Genomic DNA, 16,598 nt, shown 5'->3' with positions numbered 1-16,598 from the left:
CTTAAACTAGCTGAACAAACTCCTCAAGCCACCTACACCTTAACATATACATATATATACTGAACCTGTTAAATGCTTAAAAAAGATAACTACAAACAACTTTACCTAATATATACATAATGAATGGGGGTAAAAAATTCCCCGAATTAAAGTCCTAATCTAAGAGCAACCCAGAAACAGATGATATGAATGAAAGAAAAAAAAAAGTTAGTATGTACAACAGACAGTTTAAAAACGGACACCGAATATTGCTGCGAGCCGGCTGCCCCAACCTGAGACAGGGAGGTAGGTTTATCCAATGCTCAGACCAGCTGGCCAGTGTTGTCTCACTTGATGGCCTTATAAACTTATCCTGAACAAGTTGCAAAAAAAAAAAAAAAAAAAAGATTTAAGTCAAGAATAAAAATACAAGTATCAAAAAGGTTATAATTATACAGGTATACACAACATGCACACAGCAACAAATTAAAGTAAACATCTAAATATAAACAAGTCATTCAAAGGTGGAGAAGGGGCGGAAGGCGGGAACGAAAAACACAGCTGCTGGATCAACTCTGAAAAACTTACTGATCTTCTGCAGCTTCAATTGGGGTTACCCCTTTAAAGATCAATTGACCATTGGTCAATTGGGTCACGTGATAAGGGAAGAGGTTATAGGTCACGTGATAAGGGAGGAGGTTGAACTTAATAGCAGGCGACAACGGTTGTGTAGTGTACAAACAAATATTTAGGTGAACCTAAATAAACATTTTATACACAACACAAACAATTGATAAAAGGTACACAAAAATTTATTGTTCAAAACCTTGCAACTTGTTCAGGTTTACAATAATAATTTTTTTGGCATTCTCAGGGGCTGCTCTGTTATTACTACAATACATTAAGAACTAACATATAACATCATTATTTACAACAAAATACTTGTTAAATGATAATATAAGAATTTAAAGAAATCAAAGTCGTGGGGTGATCCCCGAGCTTGAGCGATCCCAAGCTTACCGACTAAGACAGGAGTGGGGCGATCCCCGAGCTTAGGCGACCCTAAGCTGGTGGCTTGGACAAGATTGGGGCGATCCCCAGGGACTCGAGCGATCTCGAGCTAAGAGTAGGAGATTGAAGCAATCCCAAGAACCTCTAGTGATCTCGAGTAAAGAGTCAGTAGCTAGAGTGTCTAGGTAAGAACGTGATTTACGGGGCGACCCCCAACAGGCTTTACACCGACTAGACTTAAACTAGCTGAACAAACTCCTCAAGCCACCTACACCTTAACATATACATATATATACTGAACCTGTTAAATGCTTAAAAAAGATAACTACAAACAACTTTACCTAATATATACATAATGAATGGGGGTAAAAAATTCCCCGAATTAAAGTCCAAATCGAAGGAAGTTACATAAAACAAAGATGTAACAGAGTGAGAGCCCCCAAGATCTACAAAGTTGACGCAAATGGAGCCATAATGCCGCCATATTTGAAGTGTTATATATTTATCTAATCTCCGCTAGCCAAGGGTTCTGAAGAGGAATAGACGGCTATCAACCCTTGGCTAGTGAAGATGTATTTAACTTAGTCTTGTTAAACTTTTTTTAAGAATACATACCGTACCATGAAAGTACTGCCATTATTTCCTACAGTGTAGCTATCTTCCCTTTATTATTGCTAATACAAAGATTTTGTTTAACATGTATATAAATTATCATTACTATGTGTAAATAAGCGATGAAAACTGTTGTGTGTTATAGGACATTCATTGCCGTTACATGAAAAAAAAAAATCAAAAACTTCCAAATAAACTCATCTTATTGTCAATACGGTTTCTTTGGTTGGGAAGATTATAACTGGGAGTACATTGTCTTTTCTCTCTGGGATTCATAGATGTATGGACAAATCACTTCTCTTATAATCTTATTTGATAAAACAAGGAGTATTTGATCAAAGTAAATAACATCGAGAGTGCTATTAAAGACCTCAACTAATACATAAGTTTTATAGAAGCACTTCAATCCTTCATTGTATTAACTTATACAGGTAATAAGTGTTGATAGTACATATGTGATCATCATCAACTTGCTAGATATACATTTGAGGCTAATAAGGCAGGAGTTATTAAAACATATACATTTGTATACCTATATAATTTATATAAATGCTCGTCATGTAATATTGGCATTCAGAACATGTTTGTTAAAATCATAATAGAAAATGTAACCTACAAAATGTCAGCTGTTGCTGCTGCTGCTGCTGCTGCTGCTGCTGATGATGATGATGATTGAACAACAATTATGTAGGAGTGACAATGTCTGTTGAATGAACAATACATTACTGTGTATCTGTGTACATTTATATCATTTGTATCATCTGTAAGTTGTAATTTATAGGTGTCCAAAAACTTAACAATGTAGAGTGAAACAAAGAAAAGTAACTCGGATAGGTCACAATAACTATACAGGTCTTTCCTCTTAGCATTCCTTTCCTCAAATAAAGACAAAGATAGGTTTTCATGGGCCATTCAGGGATTTGTAATATTTTGGAATTTTCAATAATATCATCTGTTGCAGAAAAGTACTATGAGAAAGAGCTCCCTACTCCAATCTCTGTAAAGCCATGTTGGTGTTTGTGGAAACCTGCAGTAAAAATATACATTCATATACATTGTATGTACTTCCTTTGTATATTCTTCTTAGCTGTGATAAGTGAAAAGTATCTCAATGATTAAAAGAAACTCATATCAAATAAGAAATTTGCTTTATTTGAAACATGTTAATACAGGATAGAACATTTTCACAATCTATCTTTACTTTATTAGATAATTTTGTCAAATTATTGCATTTTATGTTTCAAAACAAAAACGCACACAAACAAGTCTAAACATCTTTACCTGCAAAAACATTGTTTCTAACATATGACTTAAATCTACAGACATTCTATCTAAATCAAACTTACTACATGTAATTAACATAGATCAGTAATATTTCTTATTACATAAGATTTCATTCTACAGCTATCTGTATATCTAACGTTGTTTGAATAATCCATATTGAATTATTGGTACTTGTTATACAAAGGATAAGCTCTAAGATATTAAAGGAGCATATCAACCAAATGTCTTGTAGGAGTTATACATCAAGAAATACTCTAATGTGATTTTGCTTAATTAGTTTTCAAAGTTACACAATTAACATTTATAATATCCATAATTATCATTATCATTCACTCAAAAACACAAAGATTTAAAATGATACTCTGAGGCAAATTTGATGAATGTGTACGCATGTGTCTTCTCTTTTGATGTATTCATTTCTATACAAAGTACCGTATGCTAGTATCTGAAGATGATGATCATTGAACACAAAATGTACCTTATCAAACATATTAATGTACATTGCATACAGCATTTTTGAGCACCTATAGTTTGTTAGCACAAACATTTTCAAAATAGAGTTGTTTTTTTTTAAATTTCAAAGCATTTTCTCCTTTATATTGATAAAAAAAGTTCTTATGACTAGAGTTACTTCCCTTTACAAGACCATGAACATTATATACGTCCTTCATTTTGATATAGAGCTATTACACTCCTTTGGAAGTAACATTTAATTAAGTGAAAAATTAATGGCACATTATATATCTTCAAGTTCATTTCTTCACAAGAGTATACTTTCTTTGCATGCAATCAGGACCTTAATGTTATACATGTAAATGTTTTAAAGGGAGATAATTCTAAAATAAGTACATGCTTTAAGGATTTTTTATAAGGGAGATAATTCTTTTTTAAAATCCTTGTAAGCTGACTTGTAAAATTTCTTATATCTGTAATGATTCCACTCAGTTTGATATACAAACAATAATACTTATTTTCTTACTCAAACTTATTTACTCTAGACACAACAGGTTTGGCATAAATGTACATGATTGTAAATAATAACAAAATTACATTTGCCAATAGAATGTTTATTACATTTTCAGTGGTCTCTGGACAGATATTATTTTTATTAACGATTCATTTTCATGTGATTTTTTTTCAGCATTAATATTTTAAAAAGATAAATCATAAAAAGAAAGATTTACCGGTATTTACCTCAAAACATGTAAAAATGTAATGATAAGGATTTAAAAAAAAATATACATGGATGATGTTTATAAATAACCTACTAATAAATATAAATATCACAGAGTTCGGGACTTAATGCTTGAAAATTAAAAAAAAAAGAAAATGCATGAATTAAAAGAAATAATAAAGCACTGACATGTATAATTTCTACATGAAAACAAATATGTACACCACACTCGTACGTAAGAGTTCATATGTATCAGTGGTACAGTATATTATTTAATATTGTGTATATAACATACATGTATCTGTTTATAGGCTTAGTACATAACAAATTCTGTGTCATAATTTGTTGTCTCAGTGAATTCAGATAACTTTTCCAACAAAAAAAATTTATCTGGTTCTGGCCAAAACAATAACACAATAAAGCTAAAAATTGAAGAAAAACATTCCAAAAATGAAGGTTGGTCTTTCAGTTGTAGATTTAACAAACTGTACTGTCTTGTCAAATGCACATACATGTACATTGTACAGTACCTTTGACCATATTGCACCATTTTAAGTTTTCAGTACATCAGAGCACATTCCAATCGTAACAAGCAATTCGTGGAATTTATACCCCCTGTTTTCCTGACATGTTATATTAAAACATTTTTAACTCTGTTACTAAGTTTGATAATAATCCGATAGTATTTGTAGAAGCTTTTGCATGGAAATGGCAGAAAACACATTTTTTGTTAATTAAGGGGCTATAACTTTGTCAAATAAAGTCTGGCAAATGTGGCGATCAAACTTGGTAAAGTCCTTCAGCCGTCCAACCTAATAAATTGAGTTTGAAGAAAATTGGTTAACATTTCTTGCAGGAAATGCATGGAAACTAAGTGTAATAGATGGACAGATGTACAAACACAAATTAATATTCCAGGTTTCAGTGAATGCATGTGCACATGTTAATTATAATCTAACTTGTGAATTCACTTAAATGCTTCTGAAAATATTGAAGAGATAATGCTCACAAGCACGGACATACCCATCCCTGGCACAATTCACAACATAAACAGATATATGCAAAAACATACAATATTTGATTTGTAGAAATTCTTCATAGATGTTTCTGTATGTGTACATTGACTTACAAACTGACAAGAAATCAGTTTAAAGAAGCAATAGAATGACCAACCTAACAGATAACATAAATGAACAGTGTATTTACATACAATTGTGTATTTACTCAATGCTTCACACATATTCTGATCCAGTGACCGTTCAGTGTTACAGATTCACCAATATGCTTAATTAAGTCTACTTCTATATTTACCAAAGATATTCTCACCTAACTGGCTTGTCTAAACTGACTTCAGGAAGGATTTTTGATGCAGAAAATAAGATAGTTTTAAAAATCATATTAGAGAGATTTTTAATAGATACAGAGAAGCCAAGAATTTTCCAACACATGCTGAATATCACTTACAGCAGTAAACTCTGCAGTGAACACAGAAATAAAGGGAAACAACTCTCGTAAAAAGCAAATTGCCAACAAGAGAACAAACAGTACTAGAGTCACATAAACAAAAAAGATAAGGGAAACAACTCTTGTAAAAGCAAAGTGCATTGCTAATTGTCAATCAACAGTACAAAAAGTACTAGAGTCTGTAACAGACTAAAAAATAAACATTGTCTTTTAAAATATTTCATGGCTCAAATACAATCATGTTAATCAAATATATTAGCATAAGGTGTAAAGTTATCAAAAAACAATAGTAAATTAAAAAAATAAAATTATATGTACTTCATTTCAATAAGGAAAGAAGCAAAATCTAGATGCTACAGAATATATCTCTGTAACAATAAAATTCATTACTTGTACATAAATGTATACCTATCCTCATTTGATATAATATTAAGTGACCTCAATCCTGGATATTTTTTCCCTTTTCTACATCAACAAACTGAATTGTAAAAACGGTTTTTGAAGGCACTTTTCTGATTTTTTTTTGGTTATTAATAAATTTTCAAAGTCATTTTTAATCATACACAATGCTAAATAGGTAGACAACAGTAACCTTGTTGATCAAACAGGTCAGTTTGGGGAACAAATACATACTTAAAAACATTAAATTAATGGCATCTTATGTATAACAAAAGTATGATCTAATTGAGAAAAAGAAATATTACCGTAGATATGTTGAATGAATACAAATTACTTGAATTCATAAACAAAAAAAACCCAAATAGATAGTCATAAAATTGCTGACAATATTGTTCTTGAAATTTTCAAATTAATCAACCCCTTTGTCTACTTCAAAGACATGGACACACATAAACTGTAAACAATACACATTGGACTGAGTACTAATCATATTATTATACATGTAAACACTATTGAAAATATAGAAATTTGCTATCTACATGTAATTTGGATAATAGTCGGTATCACTTGTTAATAGGATTTTTATGCTATTTCATTGTTACATTATGCCATTATCAATAACAATTTCATCACTTATTGAATATGCGTGGACGGATCAAGTTTTATTCATAATAACACTTTCAACACTAATTGAATATGCATGGACGGATCAAGTTTATCAACAATTCATAATAACACTTTCATCACTAATTGAATATGCATGGACGGATCAAGTTTAACAATGATTTATCATCTTAACACTTTCATCACTAAATAAATATGCGTGTAGGGATCACGTTTAACAATGAATATCTATGAAATATGAATTATACACTAAGTGAGGTAGTCTCTTTCACCTTTGAGCCTAATTAAACACGTGTCCATTTACCCAACAAAATCCCATATCTGGTAATAACAATATCTATCACAGTTCAGTAAAATGCTATCAAATGCTTCAAACAATTGTCTTGCATTAAGTCCCTCTCTATACTTTAAGTCAATGAGCTGGCCCCCTGGGGTTGTTACAAGATAAATATGGTACCTAAAATACTTGGTGCCAAGAGTAATACACATGTGGTTCAGTAGAGATGTTAAGTATTATAGTAGTACACAAGATGAAGACTTTTTATTTTGTTTATCTGCTGGTTTTGTTTCTTCTTTTGTTGTCTTGTTTGTCCCTTCTTCCTTCTTTTTAGTGTCAGCTAATGTTGCCTTTTGACTGTTGTCTTCTGATTCTGATTTGGGTGTTGATTTTGGTGGAGAGCTTTTATCCTCTGTTTTCTGTCCGACGTTTTCTGATTTTGTTGGTGTTTTGTCAGGACCTTTGACGGCTGTTTGTTGATCCCCATTTGATATGGGCAGGATATATTCATTGATTTTACCATGGAGTTCATCAAATTTGCTGCCGTCCCAGGACATCTGGATGTTTTCATCACGGTAGAAATTGATAAACAGAAGCTGTGTGAAGACCATACTCATTGGTCCAGCAGGGGGCCAGTCGATCTTCTCCAGCAGTAGGGGAATCATCGGCTTCTTGAGAGAATCTGCCAGACTCACCTCCCTCCGACAGTTGGCTGATAGGGAATACTTGGTGGTTACACAACTCAGGATGACTTTACAGCCACGAACGCCCCTGTCAATCTTGTCATAGAGCGAGTCCCCTCCTCCCATCTGGTAAATATCCATCCAGCAGCTGTAGCCAAGTTCGTTCAGCCTCCTGTACAGCTGTTTAATCTCCTTCTGTTTGCCCCACTGGTACGATAGGAACACGTCTGGAGATGTTTCTTCTTCCTGCAATAGCAAAGATTCACTTTCTGATGTGTTGTATTATTCCCATTATTCAGAAAAGTTTCACTTTAATAACTGATAAAGAATGAAATGTATACATTTATTGCCCTGGAATGTGGAAAACATGAATGCTTGTTTCCTCTTTATGAATCATTGTCCTTCAGAGCCATGTGAGCTTTGTCTCAAGGAGAAGCTATTCAAGGTTTTCTCATGCAAGTGCATGGAGAAATCTTTTTTACATAAATACATATGTATGCTGAAATAGCATTAAGATTTGAACATGTACAAATCAAACATTTGTATACCAGTATAGGTAACACAAGGTCACAAGAGTACAGACAGGTATTCTAATAACTAGGTAACATACATTGTATTAGGAAACTAGAGTAGTGACAGGATATCGGACATAGTCCTGTATACACCAGGTCATTGTAATACCCTGAACAGTTGTGACTAGTTGTATCTTTATCAGGTATACACCAGGTCAGTTGTAATACCCTGAACAGTTGTCACTGGTTGTATCTTTATCAGTCATTGTAGGAGTCCTGTATTCACCAGGTCATTGTAATACCCTGAACAGTTGTGACTAGTTGTATCTTTATCAGGTATACACCAGGTCAGTTGTAATACCCTGAACAGTTGTGACAAGTTGTATCTTTATCAGTCATTGTAGGAGTCCTGTATCCACCAGGTCAGTTGTAATACCCTGAACAGTTGTGACTAGTTGTATCTTTATCAGGTATACACCAGGTCAGTTGTAATACCCTGAACAGTTGTGACTGGTTGTATCTTTATCAGTCATTGTAGGAGTCCTGTATACACCAGGTCAGTTGTAATACCCTGAACAGTTGTGACTGGTTGTATCTTTATCAGTCATTGTAGGAGTCATGTATCCACCAGGTCAGTTGTAATACCCTGAACAGTTGTCACTAGTTGTATCTTTATCAGTCATTGTAGGAGTCATGTATCCACCAGGTCAGTTGTAATACCCTGAACAGTTGTGACTAGTTGTATCTTTATCAGGTATACACCAGGTCAGTTGTAATACCCTGAACAGTTGTGACCGGTTGTATCTTTATCAGGTATACACCAGGTCAGTTGTAATACCCTGAACAGTTGTGACTGGTTGTATCTTTATCAGGTATACACCAGGTCAGTTGTAATACCCTGAACAGTTGTGACTAGTTGTATCTTTATCAGGTATACACCAGGTCAGTTGTAATACCCTGAACAGTTGTGACTGGTTGTATCTTTATCAGGTATACACCAGGTCAGTTGTAATACCCTGAACAGTTGTGACTAGTTGTATCTTTATCAGGTATACACCAGGTCAGTTGTAATACCCTGAACAGTTGTGACTGGTTGTATCTTTATCAGGTATACACCAGGTCAGTTGTAATACCCTGAACAGTTGTGACTAGTTGTATCTTTATCAGGTATACACCAGGTCATTTGTAATACCCTGAACAGTTGTGACTGGTTGTATCTTTATCAGTCATTGTAGGAGTCCTGTATACACCAGGTCAGTTGTAATACCCTGAACAGTTGTGACTGGTTGTATCTTTATCAGGTATACACCAGGTCAGTTGTAATACCCTGAACAGTTGTGACTAGTTGTATCTTTATCAGGTATACACCAGGTCAGTTGTAATACCCTGAACAGTTGTGACTGGTTGTATCTTTATCAGGTATACACCAGGTTAGTTGTAATACCCTGAACAGTTGTGACTAGTTGTATCTTTATCAGGTATACACCAGGTCAGTTGTAATACCCTGAACAGTTGTGACTGGTTGTATCTTTATCAGTCATTGTACTGTAGGAGTCCTGTATACACCAGGTCAGTTGTAATACCCTGAACAGTTGTGACTAGTTGTATCTTTATCAGGTATACACCAGGTCAGTTGTAATACCCTGAACAGTTGTGACTAGTTGTATCTTTATCAGGATAAATTTAGTCAAACACTTACCTGTGTAGATTCTTTATTTCCTGATGAACTTTGACCTCCATCTCCTTTCTTTTTGGTAATGACGATTTCCTCTGCCACAGGAGTCCACCAATCCTTGTACTCTGTATAAACAAAATATGGTAAAGCTGTTATCAGAAAATATATTTATCATAAATACATTGTTATCTGACCGTGTGATAACAGCTATTACATAACATCTGTTTTGGACACACTGATAACAACACCTATAGCAGCGATATGATTGGTTGTAGGTTCCCATTGTTTCAATTTGGACATCGTAACTTCTTGACGTCTTACGTACATTTTACTAAAAATGTACATCACCAAAAAAATATGAATAGAGTGAGAATATCTGATATTAGCCTTGTTATTTATTTTAGTTAAGATAAACAATATATTGTATGTGAAATTGAAAAACCTTTTGAGAGTTTTTATTTTTTACCTCACTAGACGGCAAAAGGCGACCTTGGCAGCCACTATTTATAATATTTATTTGTTCTAACTTTTAAAAAAAAAATTTTTTGACACTTTCTTGTAAAAATCTTCTTCATGGTCATGATGCATTCACAATGTATTACTGATGGCTGCTCTAATATTTTGCTAATCAGCCACAAACTTGAACCGCCAAAGTCTAATATAGCTGCTTGGTGACCCCTTTTAGCTTCAAAATGTGTAAGTCTCAAAATGTAATGCACAAAACTAGGCACTATATGAGGGACACTCTTAGTCTAGCAATAATTACCTTTAGTGATAAGAGATTCGTCGGGCATGGCTTTATACATGTTGAGCTGCATCAACAATTCTTGGAACTTGGGAACTGGCCAGTACCGTTGGTCATCAGTCTCCTCCCCACCGCGCTGGAAGAACCTCACAAACAGGTACTCACTGAAGATCGGTCCCATGGAGCCCTTAGGGGGCCAGCTCATCTTCTCCATCAGGAGGGGAATCATGGGCTTTCCCAGGCTTGTGGATAGGTTCACCTACAACAATAATTAAATAACCTTTCTGAAGTACATGTATTGCAAAGTAGGTCAAGGTCATTCACAAGAAACAAACTTGTTATCCTTTCATTCTAACATGCTGCTGGCCTAACTGTATGACCCAATTAACCTTTTGATTACTGAAAAGAAGAAAGAAGCTTAAAGATTTTAACACTTTTGACCCCATATGCTTTGGAAAGTACATGTGGGTTAAAGTAACAAACTTGGTATCCTGTCATCTCACCACTTTACTGTTATATATCAGTTGTTTACAGATTTGTCCACTATGATCTTGAAGAAAGGCCAAAGTCTTTCCATAACAACAAATTTGGTAGTTTCTGATCTTAATTCAATAAATCATGACCTTGAACATTTTAGTTTTTTATGAAGATTCCATTGAAAGAAAAAGTTAATGTTCAATGGATAGATGAGGGACATTGCACTGCACAAGCTGTCATGGCCTTTGGGTAGGTAAGCTAAATAGAATTCAGCCTTGCAGAAATAAATATGTATAATGCTTGACTTGACAAGGATTACAGAGACTTAGGGGCAAAATCCTGGTGACCAAGACCTTTGCAAAATGTGCACGAGAATTGTATGTCATATATATATGATATCCTGGTGACAAATGTGTAAGGTATTAAATCAGGTAAGGACCTTGTGTCTGTCGGGAGGGAGTATCTGTAGGATAATACTACCGATAACTACCACTCTAATTTATATTTACCTCTCTGTTACAGTTGGGAGATTTGGAATATTTTTCCGACACACAACATATGATGATTTTTGCCCCACGGATTCCATTGTCAATTTTCTCAAACAGTTTGTCTCCACCTCCCATTTGTCCAATGTCCATCCAGCACTCGTATCCAGCCATTTGTAAGTGGTTCCGTAACAACTTGACCTCATTCTGATGACCCCACTGGTAACTTAGGAAGATAGGCGGAGGTGTGGCATAATCTACCTCTTCTTCAACAACCCCCTCTGAGGACAGAAATAGGAAATAACATAAGACAATACTGAGCAACAACACACTGACACAAGAATTCACTACATTGTGTCCATTCATAATATGCATTCCATCTGTATATTGACCTACAGCTTTTCGTGGCATTTTCTACAATGGTATTTACTGACCTACAGCCTTCATAGCATTCTCTACAATGGTATTTACTGACCTACAGCCTTCATGGCATTCTCTACAATGGTATTTACTGACCAACAGCCTTCATGGCATTCTCTACAATGTTATTTACTGACCTACAGCCTTCATGGCATTCTCTACAATGGTATATACTGACCTACAATCTTCATGGCATTCTCTACAATGATATTTACTGACCTACAGCCTTCATGGCATTCTCTACAATGATATTTACTGACCTACAGCCTTGGTGGCATTCTCTACAACAGTATTTACTGACCTACAGCCTTCATGACATTCTCTACAATGGTATTAACTGACCTATAGCCTTCATGGCATTCTCTACAATGGTATTTACTGACCTACAGCCTTCATGGCATTCTCTACAATGGTATTTACTGACCTACAGCCTTCATGGCATTCTCTACAATGGTATTTACTGACCTACAACCTTCATGGCATTCTCTACAATGGTATTTACTGACCAACAGCCTTCATGGCATTCTCTACAATGGTATTTACTGACCTACAGCCTTCATGGCATTCTCTACAATGGTATTTACTGACCTACAGCCTTCATGGCATTCTCTACAATGGTATTTACTGACCAACAGCCTTCGTGGCATTCTCTACAATGGTATTTACTGACCTACAGCCTTCGTGGCATTCTCTACAATGGTATTTACTGACCTACAGCCTTCATGGCATTCTCTACAATGGTATTTACTGACCTACAGCCTTCATGACATTCTCTACAATGGTATATACTGACCTACAGCCTTCATGGCATTCTCTACAATGGTATTTACTGACCTACAGCCTTCATGGCATTCTCTACAATGGTATTTACTGACCTACAGCCTTCATGGCATTCTCTACAATGGTATATACTGACCTACAACCTTCATGGCATTCTCTACAATGGTGTTTACTGACCTACAGCCTTGGTGGCATTCTCTACAACAGTATTTACTGACCTACAGCCTTCATGGCATTCTCTACAATGGTATTTACTGACCTACAGCCTTCATGGCATTCTCTACAATGGTATTTACTGACCTACAGCCTTCATGACATTCTCTACAATGGTATATACTGACCTACAGCCTTCATGGCATTCTCTACAATGGTATTTACTGACCTACAGCCTTCATGGCGTTCTCTACAATGGTATTTACTGACCTACAGCCTTCATGGCATTCTCTACAATGGTATATACTGACCTACAACCTTCATGGCATTCTCTACAATGGTGTTTACTGACCTACAGCCTTGGTGGCATTCTCTACAACAGTATTTACTGACCTACAGCTTTCATGGCATTCTCTACAATGGTATTTACTGACCTACAGCCTTCATGGCATTCTCTACAATAGTATTTACTGACCTACAGCCTTCATGGCATTCTCTACAATGGTATTTACTGACCTACAGCCTTCATGGCATTCTCTACAATGGTATTTACTGACCTACAGCCTTGGTGGCATTCTCTACAATGGTATATACTGACCTACAGCCTTCATGGCATTCTCTACAATGGTATTTACTGACCTACAATCTTCATGGCATTCTCTACAATGATATTTACTGACCTACAGCCTTCATGGCATTCTCTACAATGATATTTACTGACCTACAGCCTTGGTGGCATTCTCTACAATGGTATATACTGACCTACAGCCTTCATGGCATTCTCTACAATGGTATTTACTGACCTACAGCCTTCATGGCATTCTCTACAATGATATTTACTGACCTACAGCCTTGGTGGCATTCTCTACAATGGTATTTACTGACCTACAGCCTTCATGGCATTCTCTACAACAGTATTTACTGACCTACAGCCTTCATGGCATTCTCTACAATGGCGGCAGCATCCATCCTGTTCATCTCCTGTAGGGCAGTAAGTACAGCGTGGGTGGCCTCTATCGTCTTGTGGGTGGCGTACCACTCACTGAGGAGGCCCATACAGGGGTCATGTTGGGTCGCCCAGCCTTTAATGTCATCTGGGGTGTACGCTAACCTCTGGGCCAGAAGTCTCCAGTCATGTTCTGTGGTAGGATTCATCAGCTTGGTCAAATCTCTTGACCATTTAGGGGCATTGGTCATCGTCTATATATAATAGACACAGGGTCAATGTACATGTAATAAGACGTTTGACGTCATCATAACACAAAAATGAATGCTTGGAATTAAACAAGAATTCTTATATTCAAATCTAAATTAAAAAATCATTGTCTTGTATTCTGTGGTCATAAAAATATTAACAATTTACCATTTACTATAAAAAAAACATCCTTGCCTGTTTTCACAGGGGAATTAATGATAAGTATTGTTTTAATTTTTCTTTAATTTCAGATAAGACAACAAAAGTGCAGTCTGGTTGCTGTCTTTAATCTTTAGACTGTAACTAGAACTGTCGCCAGGATGGCTGACTAATACCCCCGCAATCTACACGAGTCAATGGTGAATTGGAACTGTTAATGAGAGGCTAACTAAGATAACCCAGTAATACAGTGACCAGTTGCCATAGCAACCATAATTTTGAAAAAAAGAAAGTGGCATGCACATCTACACATGGTCCTCTATATTTGTGTGAATTAAGTTTCATTGAAATCGGCCCTTCGGTTTAGGAGGAGTTGTCCGGACAAACTTAAAGTTATGGTTCTTATCGGAAAACCTGTTTATAGTGACCAGTTGCCATAGCAACCATAATTTTGAGGAAAAAAAAGTGGCATGCACATCTACACATGGTCTTCTATATTTGTGTGAAGTTTCATTGAAATCGGCTCTTCTGTTTAGGAGGAGTTGTCCGGACAAACTTAAAGTTATGGTTCTTATCGGAAAACCTGTTTATAGTGACCAATTGCCATAGCAACCATAAATTTGAGGAAAAGAAAGTGGCATGCACATCTACACATGGTCCTTTATATTTGTGTGAAGTTTCATTGAAATCGGCCCTTTGGTTTAGGAGAAGTTGTCCGGACAAACTTAAAGTTATGGCTCTTATCGGAAAACCTGTTTATAGTGACCAGTTGCCATAGCAACCATAATTTTGAGGAAAAGAAAGTGGCATGCACATCTACACATGATCATTAATATTTGTGTGAAGTTTCATTGAAATCGGCCCTTTGGTTTAGGAGAAGTTGTCCGGACAAACTTAAAGTTATGGCTCTTATCGGAAAACCTGTTTATAGTGACCAGTTGCCATAGCAACCATAATTTTGAAAAAAAGAAAGTGGCATGCACATCTACACATGGTCCTCTATATTTGTGTGAAGTTTCATTGAAATCGGCCCTTCAGTTTAGGAGGAGTTGTCCGGACAATCTTAAAGTTATGGTTCTTATCGGAAAACCTGTTTATAGTGACCAGTTGCCATAGCAACCATAATTTTGAGGAAAAGAAAGTGGCATGCACATCTACACATGGTCCTTTATATTTGTGTGAAGTTTCATTGAAATCGGCCCTTTGGTTTAGGAGAAGTTGTCCGGACAAACTTAAAGTTATGGTTCTTATCGGAAAACCTGTTTATAGTGACCAGTTGCCATAGGAACCATAATTTTGAGGAAAAGAAAGTGGCATGCACATCTACACATGGTCCTTTATATTTGTGTGAAGTTTCATTGAAATCGGCCCTTCAGTTTAGGAGGAGTTGTCCGGACAATCTTAAAGTTATGGTTCTTATCGGAAAACCTGTTTATAGTGACCAGTTGCCATAGCAACCATAATTTTGAGGAAAAGAAAGTGGCATGCACATCTACACATGATCATTAATATTTGTGTGAAGTTTCATTGAAATCGGCCCATCGGTTTAGGAGGAGTTGTCCGGACAAAATGTGTCTACAGACAGACGGACAGACAACCTGATTCCAGTATACCCCCCTAACTTTGTTGCGGGGGTATAACTATTCTGCAGATCAGTCATACATCTAAAGTGTTAAAATCAGCATTACATATGTATCGCAGATTTACTTATCTCACTCCAGATCAATTCAAGTAGAGTCATTTAAATAATTCCAACTCCTTTTTTTTTATTATGCCACCTACCTTGTTGTCAACCTCCTCAACTTTGATCTTTGTTTCATCCAAATCTTTTTCTACATCATCCACACGCTTATTGACAGTTTTAAGTCCAGTTTTGACCGTTTTGATTTCCTTTCCCTGCTTGTCCACTTTTTTATCCACCACGTCGACTTTCTGTGAAGTCTTGGTGACCTGGGTACTGAGGACGTTGATGTCTCCCTTCTGTTGTTTGACATCCTCCACTATGCCTTCCACACTGGCAACAAATCAAATTCATCATGCAGAACAAGTTTTGATACTAAAATAGTGTTTTCTTTGTATTTTCGAAATAATTTCTAGTGTAAGATTTTGATAATGTCTTACAAATCAACAGAAATTAACAATATATGTTTTTGTCAGTAAATACACTAAAAAAATGTGATATAATTATACTGGTTAGTCTTTTGAAGTACACTTTCAATAATTTCCTCTTTAGAGAGATTTTTGTTTCTAGTGCTGTTGTTGTTGTCGTCGTTGTCGTCGTTGTCGTCGTCTTGTTTTTTGTTATTGTTGTTTTTTTGCTTTTTTTTTTATTTCTTTTTTTTTTCATTTTGGTGCAGTTGATATCTTTTAAGCACACTTATTGAAAGTCAGATTGTCATTACAACAAGTCCACATTAATCTTAAAATCTGTGAAATTCAAACATTACTATCCCTAGGAATTAAAAAAGGGTCAATCGTCATCAGAAAGTT

At 35.6% G+C, this 16,598-nt stretch overlaps 1 protein-coding gene across 1 annotated transcript; it reads right to left on the bottom strand.

The window, feature by feature from the left end:
* Positions 1-2,733: 2,733 nt before the first annotated feature.
* Positions 2,734-16,122, bottom strand: LOC117318448 (the record flags this gene model as incomplete). The annotated part of the gene is made up of 6 exons (XM_033873433.1): positions 2,734-7,753; positions 9,719-9,819; positions 10,461-10,698; positions 11,426-11,682; positions 13,681-13,954; positions 15,891-16,122. Coding segments are annotated over 6 exons (1,795 nt in total), but the record flags the coding sequence as incomplete, so codon positions are not given.
* Positions 16,123-16,598: the final 476 nt, after the last annotated feature.

This window comes from Pecten maximus, unplaced genomic scaffold, assembly GCF_902652985.1.
Source record: "Pecten maximus unplaced genomic scaffold, xPecMax1.1, whole genome shotgun sequence".
Classification (NCBI taxonomy): Eukaryota; Metazoa; Mollusca; class Bivalvia; order Pectinida; family Pectinidae; genus Pecten; species Pecten maximus.
This window is presented reverse-complemented; position numbering and strand designations above follow the sequence as displayed.